Source organism: Puntigrus tetrazona, chromosome 8 (genome assembly GCF_018831695.1).
Source record: "Puntigrus tetrazona isolate hp1 chromosome 8, ASM1883169v1, whole genome shotgun sequence".
Lineage (NCBI taxonomy): Eukaryota > Metazoa > Chordata > Actinopteri > Cypriniformes > Cyprinidae > Puntigrus > Puntigrus tetrazona.
In genome coordinates, this window is record NC_056706.1 from 8,884,378 (window position 1) to 8,905,886 (window position 21,509).

General features: G+C 35.7%; 1 protein-coding gene across 4 annotated transcripts in view; it reads right to left on the reverse strand.

Annotated features, from left to right (window-relative positions):
* The window catches only part of prkcz (protein kinase C, zeta), a 91,632-nt gene that overhangs the window by 64,022 nt on the left and 6,101 nt on the right, over nt 1-21,509 (reverse strand). For 3 of the 4 annotated variants that reach the window (XM_043246733.1, XM_043246734.1, XM_043246731.1), the window contains exons 2-4: nt 19,629-19,750; nt 18,935-19,024; nt 18,559-18,609 (exon numbers count right to left, since the gene is read on the reverse strand). In XM_043246733.1, coding sequence (XP_043102668.1) covers nt 18,559-18,609; nt 18,935-19,024; nt 19,629-19,750 — 263 coding nt within the window. Of the gene's footprint in view, nt 1-13,622; nt 13,660-18,558; nt 18,610-18,934; nt 19,025-19,628; nt 19,751-21,509 lie in introns of those variants that run through there. The other variant, XM_043246737.1, reaches the window with a different exon arrangement.

Consider the following 21,509-nt stretch of genomic DNA (forward strand, 5'->3'; position numbering starts at 1 on the left):
CTTATTGGGTATTTAAATACAAAAGACAACAGAACTCTGTTTCTTTGTAGCTTTCTAGATAATCAAGCTCTGAAGACATCAAATGAGTCGGTACATTTGTAGAGTTGTGCAATTTTTAGTCTTAGATTAATATTCATCGGGGGATATGAGGAAAACATTATGTGCGTGTTCAATATGTTTGATGCAGATGAGCAGATGGTGTCTAGGAACTTCAAACTCCTCGTTCACGAACACACACATACACAAGATGACTGAAATATTCTCCTTTTATCCTGGGCACTCCTCCAAATGAAACAGTTTGAAGAGGGGGGAGGAGGTGGTCACTTTAAAAGCTTTTGCGAAGACATCCATCCTTAGACAACAAGCCAATTAGCCTAACAACCGCTCAGAACGAAAGAATTCCACACTATGCTTTTTTAAACAACTGACTGAGATCATTTCGGTTAATACTAGTCGAGGTCTGAAACAGGCGAGATGGCAAAAAGTTCATCCGGATTTAACATGAGAGCACAAGGAAAGAAAGAGAAAAGGATATGCATATGCTTCATACATCATGCGCTCTTAAAAATAAAGGTGCTTCACGATGCCATAGAAGAACTTTTTTGTCTAGATGGTTCCATTAAGAATCTGAAGAACCGTTCTGTTTTACTAAAGGTTCTTTGTGATGAAAGAAGTTTTATAAATTTGATTTTAAAAAGGTAAGAAAGAGATGCTTCTTTAAAGAACCTTTGACTGAACGGAACCAAAAAATTATTCTTCTATGCCATCACTTTGAAGAACCTTTTAAGGCACTTTTATTATTATGTATACATCTTGTAAGACCTTTTAATAAATTAAAAAATGAATCATATATGAATGAAAAAAAAGAAAAAAATGATATATAATTATATATATATATATATATATATATATATATATATATATATATATATATATATATAATAACAATTTTGCTATGATATTAAATAGTGGGTAACAAGGATCCTTTTATTTATAAATGTAAATATTTTTGTAGCTATCAAAAATTATAATTTGTATTTATAAAATACATTTCAATTATAATATTATACAATTTACGTATAAAATACGTTTCATTCTAAAATATTAAAAAGTATCATTATAAATATATTTTATTATATATTTGTTATTAAAATATTGAATAAATGATACATTTTATTTTTTAAAAACAAGGGTCATTCACCATATTTCATGCTTTACATGTCACACATGTAGAGTCATTCAGATAAACCATTACCCAGCCGCTGAGTGTCAGAAGGTCACACAAACACATTAACAGGCAGGCAGCAGGTCAGCTGTGCCATCTGTGGATCAATGGTTACGTAAGTGAGCGTAAGCTCGGAGAAACAGAGAAAAAAGGAGGAATGGAATGATGTGATGATGTCACGGAACAGGGAAGAGCTCTACCGTCTATTTCGTTATGACATCATCATACAGGCAGTATGATGATTGGATTTTAACAGAAAATTGCTTTTATCTGCGGCAGAGACAGAAAGATGGCAAACTTTTAAAGGGTCATTTAAACGAGAGAGGCCGGATTTGCAGAGAAAGGGTGGTGGAACAGCTTTAAAAAAAAAAAAAAAAAAAAAAAAGAAGAGGATTAACTGTAGGGCAACACCCCCCAGAGACTGAGGCAATATAAAATACAGAGCAATGCATTATGGGAGATTACGAACACACTGCACACTCACTTTGCTTTTACTTGCAACTTCAACGCAGCATAAAGTCAAGAAAGCTGCTGTCAGCCATTCAGGCACAGTAATCCTACAGAGATTACAGATCCCCTTGAAATCTTTACGTTTCCAACCGCAGACACTAATCCAAAGGTTCGGTTCTCTGACATCAAAAAAAAGCTGACATGCCGATCTTTAAAGAGCATTATGCAATCACAAATATGATTATTGATTTTTTTTAATTTTTATTCCGAAATACAACAAACAAAAGGCCTATGTAGAGTATGAGGTAAGATCTACTGTAATCTGACTACAGCACATGGTCCTGTGAATAAACAATGGCTTCTATCACAATTGTGGATTTCGCCATGTGATCACTTCCTGTCCCAGAAAGGGCTTTTTGTCTCTCTGTGGATGCTGATGCATCAGGGACGCAAAAATCAGACGATTTGCTTTAGCGTACGTTTTAGGCCATATTTATCACCCCCTCTTAATTCAATTCATTTCTCATTCACTATCAAGAACTTTAAACATATGAGAGCGTCAAAACTGCTGGAAAACTACTGACCCAGGTGATTTTCTTAGTTTGTTGTGTTGCGATGAGAGCATCTGCTAATTGAATAAATGTAAATGCATTCTATTCTATTCATTCCTTTCTCACAGGGGGTCAAATATTGCTATGATTGCTCATCAGCCGTTTTGTTTATTTGCACATTTCCATTGAGAGCTGCTGAATATGGATTGGAGAGCTCATGGTGGTGTGTAGCTCTGAGAGATGATGAACGCACCGGCTGCTCTTCAGACAAACGCTACATATTTACACACTCACACAATGACAACATAATAACTGAGGCGCTCTGCTCGCTTACTCAACTTCTCTCTCATATTCACCGTTTTCTCTTTTCTACCCTCAGCTCATGCCAATTTCACTGTCCTTCTCAGACTCCTTACCCTCTTGCCTCCTTCCTGTCCAAAACTGAAGTGGGCTGCCCATCAATCTGATTGCAACAGTGTGCCTTCCAGTTACGTACTATATATCTTGGCGTGCATAGCTAGGATAACAGAGGCATGCAGTGGAAAGAAAAAAAAAAAAAAAAAAGACTGCTCTTCCAGGTTAAGTGTTTAAAGTTCCAAGTTTAAAGTCATATTAATTGATAAATAATGCATAAATAATTTGTTAAAAAGCAGATGATCACAAAAAAGTAAATAGAAAATACGAATTACAGTAACAAATAAATAAACATTTATTAGAAATGAATGATTTCTAAATATAACAGTCATATAACAATTCTTGATTATAATTATTCTTATTTTTTCACTCGGCCCCTCCTACTCGGACTTGACGCACACGCAGGTTGCCAGATTCCCGCGCATTTTTCTTAAATATCTGCAAACATATTATTTTTATGCTCAATCCTACACAAAATCCTACATACAGCACCATTAAACCAAGTTAACTATTTGCACAAATATTATTTACTGGTAGACAGATAAAGTAAATAAAAAGCTAAAAAAAGAAAATTATAATAACTATTAATGAGCAGCAAATTTATTGAGGTAAAATTCACAGTTATTTGTTGAAAAGTGATACCTATTCTAACGTGTTACCATTTATTTATTTATTAAAAGCAATTGAACTATTTTCAAATTCAAAACATTATTTACTGGTGTCACTGTTTGACGGTGTTATTGTAGAGGAAAATATTCAATTATTTTTGATCTCATATTCCAACAAAATGTTTTTAAATACATTTAAGAAAATATTATTTGTTTTCTTTCAGCAGTGTGAATTACTTTATTTTCTCGATTTTTTTTGGAGGAGGCACTGCTTCAGTCGAAACGTCCTTGTCAGGATTCAGGAATCCCTTTCCACCCATCCCTGCCGTCATGCTCGGGGCAGATTTCATGACAATGACAGCTGGCTCCTTCATGCATGATGACAGACAAGCGGCTCAGTTTGAAGTCATCCAATCAGAGCCGTAGATTCAATCACACAAACACGTATATACAAACACCCCTCCTCCATTTTCTCGACTTTTACCCAAAGCACACAGAGCCTCTTATTTTCCTCATTTAAGCCCCTCAGGGTCAACTCACCGACACAGAGCTTTGTCTGAAAATCCTTACAGCCTCTAAACATGAAAATCCGGTGTGTGTACGTGAGTGTGTGTGTGTGTGTGTTTCCTTGCTGTACAACATCTCTATAGGACATTGTGTATTCAAGGTCAGCGGTGGTGTAAAGGCAAAGGGGACTAATAGATTCATTTACAAAACCTATCCTGAGACATCCACATCAATATGAAGGAAAAAAAATGAATCGATGGCAAATAATCAGCAATCCAGTAGCTTCAGCCCATAGGAAATCATCTCTACAGAGGATAGAAGATCAAACCTTCTAATGTGCAGTTCATAAGCATGAAAGGACACAAACAGCAGGCTTGCATGCTCTGAATTTCTAAAGCTGCCTGTTATTGAATCTTAAACGGCGAAAGAAACAGTGACAATTAAAGGACTTACTCAAAAGTGGAGCATTTATAATAATAATAATAATCATCATATATTATATACTATTATTTTTCTAGGAAAACCACGATCTGAGCTTCAGCTCTGAGCCTGATGACCTTATCCAGACCATGTAAACACGTGGCAAACACAGATGCTGTACGTTAACAACACATATGGCACAGTACACGCTGTGCTCATTAGCGATGACCCACCTACACTGTAAGACAGAGACAGCTTTAAGGAAGATCATACATCTTGTTAGAAGGTGCGAGTTTCCTAATGAGTTTACTTTCTTATATAGCCTTTTTAAGAGAAAACAAGGTTCACATGGTCGGTTCGTGGTACACTATTAATTAATTATTTATAAATGTTAGCATTCATGCAGTCGACTATAATGTCTGACAAATACCGTACTTGTAGATAAAATTGTCCAGCAGTGAACCGACTGAGCAACGTTATCCCAAAATCCACTTTTATTTGTGGGCTCAAGAACTGGATTATAATCCAATAAACTCTCCAAAAGGTCAAAAGACGGCCAATATGGGATGAAATAATAATGCATCCTCTAGAAAGGAGGTCAGTAGGACTTTCTGGACAGATTTGTGTTAAATAATAGATGAATAAATGAATGAATAAAAGCTTTCACATTAGACTGAGCTGGTGAGTCTTATTGGCTGAGTGGTGCCTGGGAGAAACATCATTGGCTGTGGTGGTATGATGCGTGTTGCCAGTGGTTGGAGGACAGAGCTGACTTTATTACACTGAACAAATCATAAGCTGACACTGGAGTGGAAACAAAGACAGGCTACAGCGTAATTATATTAAATAGATATTAACTTGGTGGAAATCCTAAACATTTTTTCAAAAACAAGTTGAAAAATGTCAAGTTGCACAAGGTCACCATCATTTCTATGACATTACTTGGCTAATGCATAATCACAGATTCTTGCTATTTTTATGATTTTAGCTAAATGGTGGTTAGACTTGGATTCTCTATTAAGTCCAGAAAACATCAACAGAAGTGCTAAGCTTTGCCTGAGGAGAATAAGCTGACAGTCCCTGGTGAATTAGTTTGGGTGTGACACTCAGGAGGCTGCGGCTGAAAAATCCCTGAGTCATCATAATCACTGCATACACTAATTACAAGACAAAAATGATCACTGCAAACATCAAAAAATAATGTAGTAATAATTAGTTGAGTGGAAACCAAAAAAAAAGGTTTTATGTTTTTTGGTTGGTGCCAATAGCCTAGCACTTTGCCAACATACAGCTCCATTATGTTATGGTCATGCCCTCTCTCTCACTTTCTGTCATCTCTAAACTGTCCTGTCATTATAAAGTTAAAATTAAATTAAAAATAGGAAAAAAGGAAGGACATACAGAGAGAAAGCGAGAGAGAGAGAGAGATCTTTTTGATAAAGACCAATCACAATTCAATATGCAAAATTGATAACACTTTATTTTACAGTTACACCTATTAGTTGCTTATTAACATGTGTATTACTAAAATATTAGCCATTTATTAGTGCTTATTAAGCACATATTAATACATTATTCTGCATTACCTTACCTAACCCTAACCCATGTCCCTAATTGTACTCAGTACCTAAACATAACTACCTTACTAACTATTAACAAGCAGCAAATTAAGAATTTATTAAAGGGAAAAGCCATAGTTAATAGTTAACAAGTGTTACCGCAAATTTTACACTAACATAATCTCTGGCAGCACTGTATTAAATGGCATTCAATTTTCTCAATGATTTTGCCATTCATTGAAAGATTTTACCACTTTATAATGTCTAAATAAATACAGATTATATATATTAAAAAAAAAAAAATCACTTGCAAGAACTACAATTATCCAAAATATTAACTAATGCAAGACATAAACAAGCCAATTTCTATAGAAATGAGTGTTGGGTTTAGAAAAGCCCCAGGCGTTCAACTGAACATGAGTAAAGATGCATGTTAACAAACCTCACAGCTGAGAACCACTGAGAGTGAGATGTGGGTGGAAAAGTAAAGTCACCTCTTTCTCTCCTTTTCTCTCTGGTGGGCGAAGCAGAAAAAAGCGGCAAAACACTTGTTGATTTTTCAAGCATCGTCACGAGACATTTAGCTTCCGACATCCTACATTTAGATCTTTAACGTAACTCTGTGCCCTTCGCTTGCGAAAACAACAACATGCTGGGAGAAATTCTTGGGCAGCCTATCCCTGCTTAAAAAAATGTTTGAGCAACGAAGTGATAAGCAACTTTGGTAACATTTTATTTTACTTTGAAAGTTTCACAAGTATTCAAACTTCTATTTGAGTCCAGATCCTCCCACGTAATAAGCCTCCAGCATTCCTGAAACTAACCCTAAAGTTATTCACTATCTATTTGGGGTATATTATATCATAATCGCCCACATGTACCGCACTGGAATGACAGAGCAGCTCTCAGCTTTTGCTTAGCCAACACAAGGGTACACTGTGATATTTATGCCATCCTTTAATAATCAAAAAACCTGGCACTGAGAGCCATTTAGACTTATAGACACCCTAAATGATGTACACTGGGTTTTGGCAAATAATATCTGAAAACAAATGTGCGACGATGACTCATAAGATAATACAGCTGTGTTATTCCAGAAGATTCATTTTTTCCTTTCTCTTTCACACACACATTGCTGCACTGAGCACTAGCTACTTACAAAGAATCTTATCTGGCTCCTTTATGAATTAAGCCATTAACCCAACATTAAACAAAAATTCTAAAGTATAATAAAGTGCATCCATCCATCATAAAAAGTGGCCTCAGGGAGTTAATATTAGACTTTGATTCATTGATTCGCTTTAGAAGGCCTTTATTCACCCCCCAGAGTTGTGTGGAGCACTTTGTATGATGAATGTATTCGATTGTATTAGAAAAAAAACAAACATTACAAGTTATAATATAATATTAATAATATAATATTATATATATATATATATATATATATATATATATATATATATATATATATATATATATATATATATATATATATAAATAAAAGCAGTGGAAGAGCATGTCAACACCTGGTGTTTCTCACTCTTGACAGTCGTCCGCTCAGGCTGTGAAACAGAAGAGGAGGGGTAAGACAGAAAAAGAAGGCAAGTGAGGAAAGCAAAGATGTGAGAAAAGAGTGATGGCTGTGGACCCTGAGAGTAAGATACTTATTGCTCAAAGTCAAAGAATCTTCCACTAACCTCATCTCATTTCACCTCAGTTATTCAAAATGTATGTAGAAATGAAATCAAGTATCATGCACTTTAAAAAGGCAGAGAAAGTGATTGAAATGCCTCTTCACATCCCTTATTCACGCAGACATGATACGTCCATCATGTGTTCCATCACGCTATAGCAGACAGAGCGAGAACGAAAGGCGTTATTATTGTGATATTATGGGTTTTGTACTGTAATGTTTTGTCACCAGTGAATGACACATGATGCAGTCTGACATGGCTGCTCTATCTGTGTGAGCTCATGTGTTTTGGAGAATGATTTGAAGGAATGGTGGTTATGCTTTCAAAGCTAGCTTGCTCCAAAATTGCCTACCCTACCTTTAAGAGCTCCATCTATTGCATGAGGAAAACCTCTACCCACTAGCATAAAATAACAACTTCAAGTCAAAACTGTGAGCAAAATTGCACTGTTGTCTTTTTTTCCTGAAAACAATTTAAAAACACTGACGACATCATCTTGCACTACACAGATTTTTGTCCAATCAAATACTCTAAAATAAGAATGTCCCTCCTCCTAATACTGCTTTCAGCCAACTAGTGAGTAGCAAATACAGTTCAGGGCATATCATTACAAATATTACACAAAAAGGAAATAGGAAATACATCAAGTCAGGAAATAAAACTACACTCATCAAGTCATTTCCATGTGCTTCATAAGCATTATACGTCTACAACTTTCTTGACAAAGGAGATGATAGTAAATTCTGATCAGCACAGTACTGGAAAAAACATAAATACTTGTCAAGGAAGCTAATACGAGCTCTACCTCACAATAGGTTAATTGAGCTTATTCGAGTAATTTATTGGCTTAAGCATCCTCTCACCCTGGATCAGACTGTGATTTTGTTGCTGTATAATAAAGAGTATCAAACAGCAAACAGCATCAAACTGTGCTCATCATACTCTTCAGGTGGTTCTGATTAGGTTTTGGTCTGTGAAAGTAAAACTCAGTGGTTTGTTAATAGACGTGAGGGAAGCAAAGCTTGATAGACTGTTCAGAGACGAGAAAAATCACATTTATTAGGAGATAATACCTGACTGATTACTCTGCTACAAAGCCACTCAAATCTAATCATTACATAGCTATTTCATTTACCAGCTGGATGGACATGCTCATCAGAAAGACACCAAGACACCATTTTACCACAAATATTTTCTATTTACTTACTCGTAGAGCTTCTTTTTTTTTCTCCTCTAAACCCAGTGAAAAGCACATGAATGCACATGAAAAGCATTTTTGCAACAAATATATCTTGACCAAGTTCATTTAGAAACTTAAAAACTACTTATTTATATTTTTTGCTTTTTACACGTAACATAAACCTCACTACATTTTGTAAAAAAATAAATAAATAAAAAATAATAATAAAAAAAAAAATAAAAAAAAAAAAATAAATAAAAAATAAAAAATAATAATAATATATAATAATAATAATAATAATAATAATAATAATAATAATAATAATAATAATATATATATATATATATATATATATATATATATATATATATATATATATATATATATGTTTAAATATTTGTATATAGGAAAATCAGGTTAATTGGGTTATGCTTTCACATACAGATGACGATTATGTGTGTGTGTGTGTGTGTGTGAGTGTGTGTGTGTGTGTGTGTGTGTAACAGTTTCCTTTAGCTGGTCTATTAAAATGAAAATATTAAAGCAAAAGCCACTCTCCTCCTTTTCAATTGATGAGCTGATGAACAACAGGTCAAGGTTTAGCTTAAACAGATATTGATCTACTGTGTGAAAATAGCTCATTATGACAGTCACAATGCAAAATTAGGGTTTATAAATGATGACAACAATTTCCAGAGAGCTGCTAAAACACAAAACAAACCAGAGAAGGCGAATCATTATCCACAGGGAAAAATCTTTGAAAATGGAGCTATTTTCTAGACAGAGAGAAAACAAGTATCTAGTTGCCATAGCTATTTATCTACAAACTGTTTATGCGTGATGAATTTTTGTTACAGATATTAGGCAAAAGAACAAAATTCAACCTTATGATGCAAGTTCCAGAGAGCATAACTAGGACGAATAACTACTGCATCATAATATGGTATCAAACTGAAAACACAGCACAGAGAAATGAAGTCCTTGGCTTGTGTGACAGTAGATAAGAGGTCTGGGCCAGTCATTGTGTGGACAGAACACTAAGCACCGGCACCCACTTAAGACTCCAGCAAACACTGTTCTGGACCACAAAAGAGGGAGAGAGGAGAGAAAGAGGCAGAGGACAGGAGGATACAGGAAGAGAAGGACTAAGAGGATGAATGCATGTCTGCATGTCTATTTTAAGATGGGTGTCTGAGCAGCTAGGCTCAGGGCTCGGGGCACTGCTGGTGCCTGATCCACATTTCAGTCCTTCATTGTATGAGCAGAATCACATGATGGAGAGAGAAGGGGGATTGGACTCTTTGTAAACTCAGATAAAGCCGTTTTCTTATCGGGGCTGCTTCTGCTGGTGATTTCATGTGCAGATCTGGAGGATTTCTCTTATCTGTGTTATATTGATCTTTGAAGAAGGTATTTTCTTCAGAATACCTGGAACATGACTTTTTAATGGGGTTGACGATTTTTATTAATATAAACATTTTCATATTTTTTCTTAAACTGTTACATTAAGAAAACAACCATTTACAGCAACTACTGACAACTAATAATATATAAAAAATTAACACATTTACAGTACACATGTAATGTTATGTCATATTAATTTTTGTTTTAAATGCTGTTTAGATTGTTTTACCCTGTCCCAACACAGATTTTAAATATTAAACTATAAAAATCTAACACATATCTAAAAATAATTAAAATTATTAATTAAAAGTAATTTAAAGATTCATCAAAACTAAAATAATCTCAACAATAAAAGTGAAATAAACAGTAACAAAAAAAAAAAAAAACTAGATTTTTGAATAAGTTACATTATGAAATTATGAAAAAAATATATAAATAAAATAATAAATGATTCTGATAAGGTATACTTAAAATATGTAACTGTAAATTATGAAAATATTAACAAGTAAATCCTACAAGTTATTTTTTTGATGATAAAATGAAATAAAACTGAATAAAAAATTATTTATTCACTTTTTATTGCTATGCCAGCTTCAAGGCTATTTTCATGGTGATCTCAGATTAATTTATGCAAGGCATACAATTAACAAAGGATTGTAAAAGATTTTAGATTAAAAAAAAAGAAAGAAAAAAAAGGAAAAAAATAGCAATAAAATAAAAGCCCCACTTTTGGATATTATTTGACTAATTAAAACAAATAAAAAAATTCTAAAAAGTACCCATATTTGTAAAAACAATCATATCTCAAAAAACTCAACTAGAATTTGTATGGACAACTACAAATGACTAATCACTGAATAACGAGTATCCAGTGTGCATTTCCAGGGTTGATGTTTTAGTATGGAAGGTTTCTCGCTGTGGAGGACATCTGATGAAATCTAACCTGGCTGCTGGAGAAGTGGAAAGGAGGAGTAGAGAACAGCAGCACAGATAATGAACGGAAGAGAGTGACCAGCGTGGGAGAGAGAGAACGACAACAGCGAAGCGAGAGAAGAGCAAAAAAAACAGAAAGATCACGAGCGGAGGAGAAGAGGGGCGGTCAAACACAGCAGAATAAGCTGAGTTAGTAAGACGGTTAGATAGGGCTGATGGATAGACAGAATGAGGAAGAGAAAGAAAAACAGCACTGTCGAGGGTGAAGTCAGAAAGTCACTTAATGAGCAGGAAAGAATGACGAGTGTGGGAGAGGAATAATGAGGGGGGGGGGTCTTCAACACTTCATTACATTCTCCATTTTACAGCAATCTGTCTTCCTGAGAAGATCCACCATATTTATTACCTCATAACAGCCATTACCATGACAATAAACCTTACCCGGCAACAGCTAACATAACAAGCTAGCACCTTCTTACACCTAAATCCTAAAATAGCCACAAAACACGGGCTCAACAGAGCAGAATGAAGTGAGAAACCTCCAATGCAGTTGCCCTCCATTAAACTCTGAGGAGAAGGTTAAACTGAGAACTGCAGACTTCTCAGCGACTGGCGATGCATTGCACGCAATGACAGCAAACCAGACACTTGGATTCATTCTATCAGTGCTTGTTATATGAGCAAGAAACCCTTCTCCATCAGAGCTGGAGGTCACTCTACTGTTGGTCACTAGTAGGCGGATTTCAAGTGGACTGCCAAACTGGGCTAGCTTTTAAAAATCTGAGCTCAAATGAGTTATGCCATTTTATTTTGACAATAAATCAGCTTGTTGCCGCTAAAAGGATCATTGTGCATAGGAATATCAATTGCAGCAGTGAATAATGCATCATATGAAGTAGATCAATGCATGAATCAAGCTCACTTCAGAATGCCCACGGTTTCTGATACAGCTTTCCACACTTCATTTTTTATTTATTGCCATATGTGGGTTGAGACAAAACATTTATGACTGTGAAATCGCTCACAGTAACATGAAGATCTCCTCCGTATTGCCTACACTGTCTCAAAGGAGACGGATCACATGAGCTCCGCCATCTTTGCTCCTATTGGTAGTTGCTGGTCATTTGCATAAAATGAAACTTTATTCTAAATTGTTGGACACGACCACATCCTGTAACTGCCGGAATCCACCTACACTACTGAATTGATTTTCTTTCATGTAAATGATCTCTAGAGTGACAATATGGTGGAGAATCGAATAAATCGGAAATTGATCCATCACTCTGCTGACAAAACCAGCTTAGACCAGCATGAATTTCAAGACTGGTTAATGCTGGATTGCTGCTGATTTAACTGGTAGACCAAATAAATGATAAAACTGCAGATTGAAAGATTTTTTTCTGGTGAAGCTTGGTTAAGGTAGAGTTAATGGCTGGAGGAGTTTGAGGGGACTTGTTTAAGATGGAACTCATGTGTTTTACCATCCATTTTCCTCTCTGCTCCGTCATTGGCTCTCAACGTTCCAAGGCCCTACAAAATCCACAACAATGTTCAAAGGCTGCATGACTTTTCCAGCTATTCATGATTTACTGCATAATGATTATTATACCTGTAATGCTTGTTTTGTCTTTATTTTAAATCAATTTAAATAAAAACCCTTAAAAGTTAGCACCCTCTAGTTGAGCACTATTACCATATTGGTTACAAGAGAAAAATTAATTGAAAACCATCACATATAGCTAATGAGCCTGAAAGTTAAATTGTAATTGTGCAATGTGAAGAAGAAATGAATGCGAAGTTGCTTGGTATTCAAAGAACCAATCATCACGCATTTGTAAAAGAATAACAATTAACCAAATACCTTAAAGACACAGTTTCACATCTGAATTGATCTCCTCTCTTTTCATCTCTGAACCACCATCATCGAGTATCTCCTTATCAATAACCTTTCATAGATTTACATCACATCATCAGGGTTCTCCCGAGCAGGCGCTGGTGTGCTGCAGTGGCCATATTTAGATTTATTGCCAATCAATACTGGAACAGGTGGATCATATGACATCCAAACACAGACACTGCAGCTAAAAACAGCAACATCGAGCAGCGTTCAACACACAAACGACTCTAAAACTACTGCTTTCGGCCACTTTTTTAGTCTGAAACACCAAGGACAGATCAGTGACCAATCAAACACCAAACAGTGACCAATGAGCCAAAGATCCCAAATGGCTCAACCCAACCCTCCTGGTATGCTTCTGGTAGAAGATCAACTCTAACGTCACACAACAACAGTATCAGGGTCTTGGCATTCCAGCAGTGCACAATCCCCCTTTGTTATTTCCCCAGAAACAAACTAATGCGAGAGTCTTGAATGTGACTCCTTGTGGGAAGGATGCAGAGCCTCGTGTTTGGGTGCATCACGGCCAAGAGGTGGTGGATAACTGACATCTCGCTAATTATGTCAGTCAGACTTAAATAATGCATGAGCATCTATTTTAACCACCCTCTTTGGAAAACGAGGCTGGACGTGTTCATAATGACATAACTACCACCCGTCAGTCGACAGTCAAAACTGCACATTACCTTTCATTAGTGGCCACAAACACATTAGTGACTGAAACGCAAATATGCACACAATCACCCGAGACCTTGAGATGATACGATACCGCTCACATACCGTCAGCCTTCTTAGGATGCATCGGGTCCAAGAGGTAGGGAGTGTGTGTCTTCCTTTGTGTGTGAAAGCTAAACGAAAGGATGCTAGCTGCTCTCTGGAACTCTGACTAAAACATGCCAGGTAGGCAAATCGCACACACACACACATATACACCCGCACGCAACGCTGCCGCACTCGCCAAACGGGTTCAAACCCGAGCCTGGCGTGGAAGACGGGCCATCAAATCACTGCAGGTGCGATGAAAATAAACAGAATGCATCAAACACGCATGCATGCACAAGGGCTGGACACACTCGGTCACGCTAGCTCAATGTCAATCACATCCGCACACAAAGACGAGCGGTCGGCGAGACAAATGGAAGAGATCTCGATGGTGTGGTGCTCACCGGTATCTTCCTGTTTTCTGCTCGTTTCAGCACATTTCCCCTGGCAGCCTCCAACGACGCACCGGCTACATCCCCTCCTCCCTCGCGGTCTCCTCTGCTCGCTCAATCTCTCCTCTTCCTTGTGACTTATTTAATTATTTCTCCCCCTCCCTGCCGCTCTGTCGCTCCCTGCGTGCAGTCGTTACAGCTGGCTGTCCTTGTATAGGCTGCGTCTTCGATGGATGGGTGGATGGATGGAGGGATGTTTCTACGACTCTGCTGGAAGCCTTAATTGAGATGGGTGGCACAGACAAAAGGAGGGAGTTCCTGCAACACAGACGGATGTTTTGCTACGGTGCCTGGCTCTGCTCTGCACTCTTCGCCTCTCCTCTCTATTATTTCACTCTCTCGCCCTGTTCTCTCGCTCTGCCTCTCTCATCCTTTCGTCAGGGTGTAGCTGGGTCCCCAGAGAGCCGGTGGCAAACAGCTGAGGGGCTTTGTGGAAAACACGGCGCGGAGTGGGAGGGCGACTGGAATCGGAGAGTCGGCAGGGATGGTGAAAGAGCTTAGTGTGTGGTGAACGAGGAGGAGGGGATGAGGAGGACGGGGGATGGAGTGTCTGATAATGCCAGGGACTGTTTGCTAATTAGCGGTAATTTGAACAAACCCTAACTCATAGTACTACATTCTGCTATTTACCATGCAATGATATGAATGATACATCAACTTGCGGTGAATGGCCTGCTTTTATGTTTTAAAGTCAGTTGCATGGTGGGTAATAAAATAGTCAAAAATACTTAGAATAGAATTTAGAGTAATAAGGGTTAGATTGACCACATCTTAGAGGCTTGGAAGTGGGTTCTCTTCACAAGCAACCACTTGTCAACCACTTCACAAACACTTTCTCTAGAAAATGGCAAATTATATATTAATTAAAAAATTAAATGTCAGCGCCGATAGCCTTGTTCGCAGTGTGCTGACATATGTTTAGCACTGGTGGGTTATGGGTGTCTAGAATTGTGTAAAGCTGGCAAGCAATTCATCGCATTAAAAATAAAAGTTTTTGTTTTCATAATTTATATGAGTGTTCTGTGCATATTTATTCTTATATAAATACACACATATATTTTTAAATATTTAAATGTATTTACATATATATACATATTTACATAATATATAACTTATATATATATATATATATATATATATATATATATATATATATATATATATATATATACATATACATATGTATTTATATATATATGTGCAATATTATTCAAACAAAAAAACTTATTTTAGATTAATCACGATTAATCATTTGACAGCACTTATATATATTTTTTAAATCAAAAAGTAAAATTTTTAGAGATCAAAACCGTTAATGTACAGTAAAAAGAAGGAATTAAAAAAAAGATAATTTTGTTAGCATTAGATGACAAAAAAGGTCAAATAAATGCAAAATAAATGTAAAAATATCCAGTATCAGCCAATATTCATAATCCGGAGATGTGGCTAAATCTTAATAATTTCTGTAAATCTGTATTTAGTCATTTTCACTGTCCTGATGAAGTCATACACTCATAACAGATCATTTGCACATTAAAAAAAAGGAAATTAAAAAATAATATTTACAAAAGTTGAGGAAAATAGGTCAATTTGTCTTATTTAAAAGAAATGTAAAAATGTGTGGAAAAAATGTGCTGTGATTTGTAGATTAGACTATCAATGTGCGGCATGAATTAGTACCTCTCTGAAATAATCCAGTTTTTGATGTTAAACAAACAGTGAGAGTTTGCAAAAACTGACAGTATCAAAGGACTCGAGAGACAGCCGCGGAAACCCTGAGAAGACTTTGAGATCAGTGATTAAACTGACAGGGACCCCTCCTACACACCTCAGCCGGGAGACTGAGCACAGTTATCTAAAGATGTTTTCCTTGCACTGACTTTCAGCCATGTCAACAACCACCAGCACACAAGGAACGCTGCACAGAGGTATTATTATGGCATTAAAATACTTCACCCAAAAATTACTATTAGAATTTAATCATGTATTTTGTCCATTAAAGTCAATAAAAAAAAAACAAAAAACAATTAAACACAATGAGGGTGAGTATGTTTCTAGAGCATTTTATCATTGTGCCATATATAAAGTTATATAAACATTTTTGAATAAGAAGAATAAGTCATACTCCTGCTTTGCTTTTATGTCATTTAAATGCCCAGTCACAAGCCCTGAAAAGGCTTTAACAGAATTCTGTGGTAAAAAGCAGTCATGATCAGTGAAGCAGATTATACCTGAATAAAAGGTTATAATTCTTTGTCCCTACAACGCTGTACCCGAGCATCTCCAGGTTACTGAGCTTTCATGCACGACGTGAATAACTAACCTTGCATAATAATGAGCCCATACCAATTCCACACAACAGTAGGCAGCTGAACCTGAGGTCTTTACACTGTCAAATCACACAGTCGTTTTGATTCCCTGTTCAGCACCGCTACATCAAGCATCAGTGATGTGTGCTGGACCTCTGAAACGAGGGGGCAAAGTCCCTTCTATTGTCTAATAAATTCACGTTCAATTTTATGTTCACATGGTATCTGGGTTAAACACCTTACATCATCAAGAAGCGACCAATATTAGAACATTTTGTAGGTATAAATTAGCATACTGTTTATTTCAACCGAGGCATTTGACATTTTGGTATCATTTGGTATTTTGGTACGTTGCATTTCGGGAAGCTGCCTCTTTGTCATTTCTGGCTTACAACAAAAATGTCTAAAAGCTGCTGTGTGACAAAGTGTTCAGAAAAAAAAAACAAAACTACCTAAACTGTCGACCCCCAAAAAACGTGCACTTTGGGACACAAAAGTAGAGAGTAACGTGTCTTACTCTGAAAACTACGCCCGCTGGTGAGAAATGTAATCGGCGACAGGAAACATTCATTATTTTTAACCATGTCAAGGGATTATTTCACCACCCTATGTGAACCTGAGAGATAAGGATATATTGAGAAACTAAATTTTATTGGTTTTTGTCAGTGTTCCTTTTCCTTACCTTCTTTTTGTTTGAAAAATGATCCAAAATGAATGTCCTAACATGAGATATTACATGTTGTGCTGTACTTTTGTGTCCTAAAATGCTCATTTTTGGGGGGGAACCATATCCCACCTAAACAGCAACAAAATACAATGACCACAATAAGTGCATTGGGTAACACTTTATTTTACGGCTAAACCCATTAGTTGCAAATTAGAATATTACTATAATATTAGCCATTTATAAGTGCAAATTAAGCACATATTAATGCCTTATTCTGCATGGCCTTATTCTACATTCCTAATCCTACCCAATACCTAAACTTAACAACTCCTTTACTAACTACTAATAAGCTGCAAATTAAAAATTTATTGAGGAAAATGTCGCAGTTAATAGTTAATAAGTGTTTTATCAATATTAAAGGGTTACAGTACAGAGTGCTTATTTTTTTACTAGCAAAGTTAAGTGTGACCTTTGGTTTTATTGCGATTAATCTGATCTCGTAATATATTTATCTTATTTATACTGTCAACAACGTTCTCATCCACATTTTATGAGGAGGCACAGCTTCCTCTGAGAAAACACCCAACGACAACAACAAATGTGGCACAAACTGCTGACAAGGAGAGAAAAAAGTGGGCCAGGACAGAAACAAATGCAGACAGAAAAGTTAACCGCCTGTCACGAGTCATTACGTACCTAGAGAACAGCAATCAAAGCAGGTCAGACCAACACTTCTCATGTATAAACTACACGATATATTCACTTCATACTAAAGACATCATTCAGACAAAGAACAGAAACGCAAGGTGCTTTCATCTGTACGCAAACACCCTCGTAGACAAACAGAAGCACATGCACCAGGGAACCAGTAGTAAAATTTAGCACTAACGCTATGACACAGCGTCGCACAACTCTCTCTCACACGTACACAAATGACACGGACGGCATCCATCATGCCCGTTCCACAGGCGTGGATGATCGTGAATTCATAACGCTTCGGAAAGGGGTGGCCCGTACCGTGTATGAGGTCCTGACTCAGCAGTTCAGCCCCGTCTGGCCTTCAGGGCAGTAAAAGTGCACATTAACACAGGATTACAACGCAGTTACCAGAGCGCTATACGCTCCCACTGAGAGATACCATGTTTTCCATCATAAAATCTTGCATTACAAGACACTAAAATTTTATCTATTTCCCTTTATAAGTCTTTAAAGGAATAATTCACCTATAAATAACAATTATGTCATCATTTACACAACCTCACGTCATTTCTAACACATATTTTGGAACAACTGTCAGGGTGAGGAAATGTTTCAGGTATCTATTCTGTTAACAACGCAAAGCCATAAAGGTTTGAAACCTCAACGTCTTCAGTGAGCTGTTAAAAAAAGGCAAAGGGGCAAAAGTAAACGCACAGACTAAAACTGTTCCTGAGATAGATTTCCTGTGGCTGTAGAAGAGAGAATGGCCACTTTAAAGCAGACCAGCACATAAAAAAAAAAAGGTTGAAAATGGTCTTTTGACTTACTGTCTTCTCCTGGGCACGGCATACCAGGCTTTTCGGGAATGCTCGGGAACACTTGACAGAGAAAGAAAGACAAAAAGAAATGAGTGTGACTCAGTCCGGTGGTTTCAGCTATTCATAGACACGGGAGCAAGCAAATACGCTAAATTGCGAATTCTCCGTTTTCTGAAGAAAACTGATTTTTAATCAAGTGCTTTAGTTGTGCAGCGTACACGTGATATTTTGAGTGGTTTGGTAGATTTCTGAAGTGTGGTTTGATTTTGCATTCAGTTCTTTATAAATGGATAGATAAAAGTACAAATAGAGTAATTGTGCTAATACAACGATTGAAAACAGTAAAAAAAATTTATTTATTTCAGATGTTCTGAGTATATGGTACCATGCAAAAGGAGTCCAGAGCGCCGGTTCCGGTTGTAGATCCGAAATGCTTCCTCCAGCTCCATCTGGGATGAGATGGTACACGGGTCTCCTTAAAAACAAGACAACAAGGAAAATAAGAACATAAATAAAACACCACTAAAATATCAGGTATAAGTGGGCAATATTGCTTTTTGCGAAGAAAATTTTTTTCTCTCTAAATTACAAATATATTGAACGTTTGTAGTTGACATTTGCCTCAGGAGTATTTAAACTGGAACTTGGGACACTGTCTTTTTACTACTATTATTTATTATCATTTATTAAATATATTATTTATTAGTATTTTGAATGGGCTTTTATTTTATATATTCAGTTTTCCTGAATAAAATTCATTTATTTTTGTTTCTATTGTTAGTTTTGGCAATTTTAGTATTTCTTACATTTATTTTGATAGTTAAAAAGGTATAATTTCTTAGTTGCATCTTCGTTTTTCCATCTAATATTGGAAACTGTATTCATAGGTTTACTTTTAATTAACAATAACAACACTGGGCTGGGGACCTCCAGGTTCAAAGATAATCATAAACATAAATATAAAATGTAAATTCTTTATTCTTTTATGTAGGGCTCTTTTCAAGGAAATCATCATATCTAGGGATCCCGGGTAAACTATGTACAGTGTTTAATTTAGTTGTTTATATCCAAATACGCACCTTCATCGTCAATCCACTTGAGTGTAATTGGCATCTCCTTTCTGACTCCACACATTGTTCTGACCTCCTCACACACCTCCGTGTAAGTCATGGCCAAATCCAAGTCAGATATCAGCATGTCCCTTCAAAAAATAAAAAATAAACCATTAACATTTAATACAGAAAGCACCTTCATACAGATCTGGGAACAATTAAAAGCGGAGTTGTTGGCCTGGGAAATAATATTTGGTAACTGATATAAAGCTGACATAAAATAACAACTCTAGTGAAAACTAGAAACTTTGCCTTGGCAGCTATAACTAAAATCGAAACAGAAATACTAAAACTACTGCATAAAATATATTTAAAAAAACAAAAAAAACAAACAAAAAAAACAACTCAACTCAAAAATAAACAGAAAGAATGATAAAAGCACATAAATAAATTACAAAAATGACATATTATCTGAAAATATACAGTACATATTACCATTTAAACTGCATTTTTTACTTTTAAATGTCATCTGTAGCTTTAATTTGCAACACTGGCCTGAAACAGTCCAACCACAGCCAAACAAGCCACATCTGTTTGGATACACAAGAGACTTTTCTTTCAGAGCTCTAGTACACAGCTGCCTAGTCTGGTCCCTGCCCCACTTTCACACTGCATACAGGAATGGGCCGTTTCAGAGAGCGTAAAGTACAAGAAAACATGACCGCTTTGGCTCAGAGAGGGTGCTTCGAGATACAGAAATGGAACCATATTACTAAGAAATTATTAAATCATCGATGACCTCAAAGTGCCTTCTTGGGCATCAGGACTAATGTGTTTATGTGTGGATTCAACATGAACATATTTTATTTTGGGCCTTAATGGCTGTTTTCCCAAGTAATTCTAAGTATTACCATATTTCTGGTATCACTCAGTACATAAACTTACTGTATATATTAAAAAATTACTGTCTTCTCAATAAGACTGTATGGTAAGTTTTATTCATAACATTAACATTATCATTATCAGGATAAACCAGCACTGACCTAGTTTCTCAGTTAACAGTCTTTGTCATGTCCTGGATTTATTCAAATACTGGGCAGTAACATTTGCTGAATGTTGGTTTTACACTCAAACAAATGATCTAATGATTTAAGTTGTCAAATCAGATTTTAAAGCATACATTTAAAATAAAAATAAAAATCATGAAAAGCTATAGAAAAATGTCACACTTAGAAAAATCTAGTATAAAACGGTCAATACAATACCCCTAAATATCTGAATATATCAATTTAAGTGCACAGTATTTTACTTACATTTACATTCTTTATTAGCATTACTATTAGAATCTCAATTGATGCTGAAACATTACTGTGAAAATCTAAATGAACATTGTTCACCACCACAAAGAGCTTGGTTCAGTTTTAATTTAATTTGATAAAAAGCTAAATAAAAACACATAAAAAAATATAATTAACAAGTGAATACAACTTATAACTATCTATAAATGTATAATATTTTATTTATCTTTATTATTATTACTGTCATAATTTTAAATGTCCCAACAGATTTATAAATCCTATAAATTATCATTACCACTAATTCTATAATTGCTTCTTAATCTTTTATGAAGAACTTGACTTGCTTCGTATGTCCTTTGTTGACCCTTAAAAAGCTAAAAGAAAATCTTTTTTTTATTATTATTATTTAGAGTACTTAGACACATATACAATGTATTTTTTACATCTTTAATATTTTTATTTTAACTCTTTTATTAATTTATTTTAAATATATTTTTATCATCTTTAGTTAATTCTAAAATAACACTCTGTATTAAATATAAATTAATTAATTAATTTAATTTAAATTACAATTTTGGTATGGTATAAATGATAATTTATCAGAAATTAC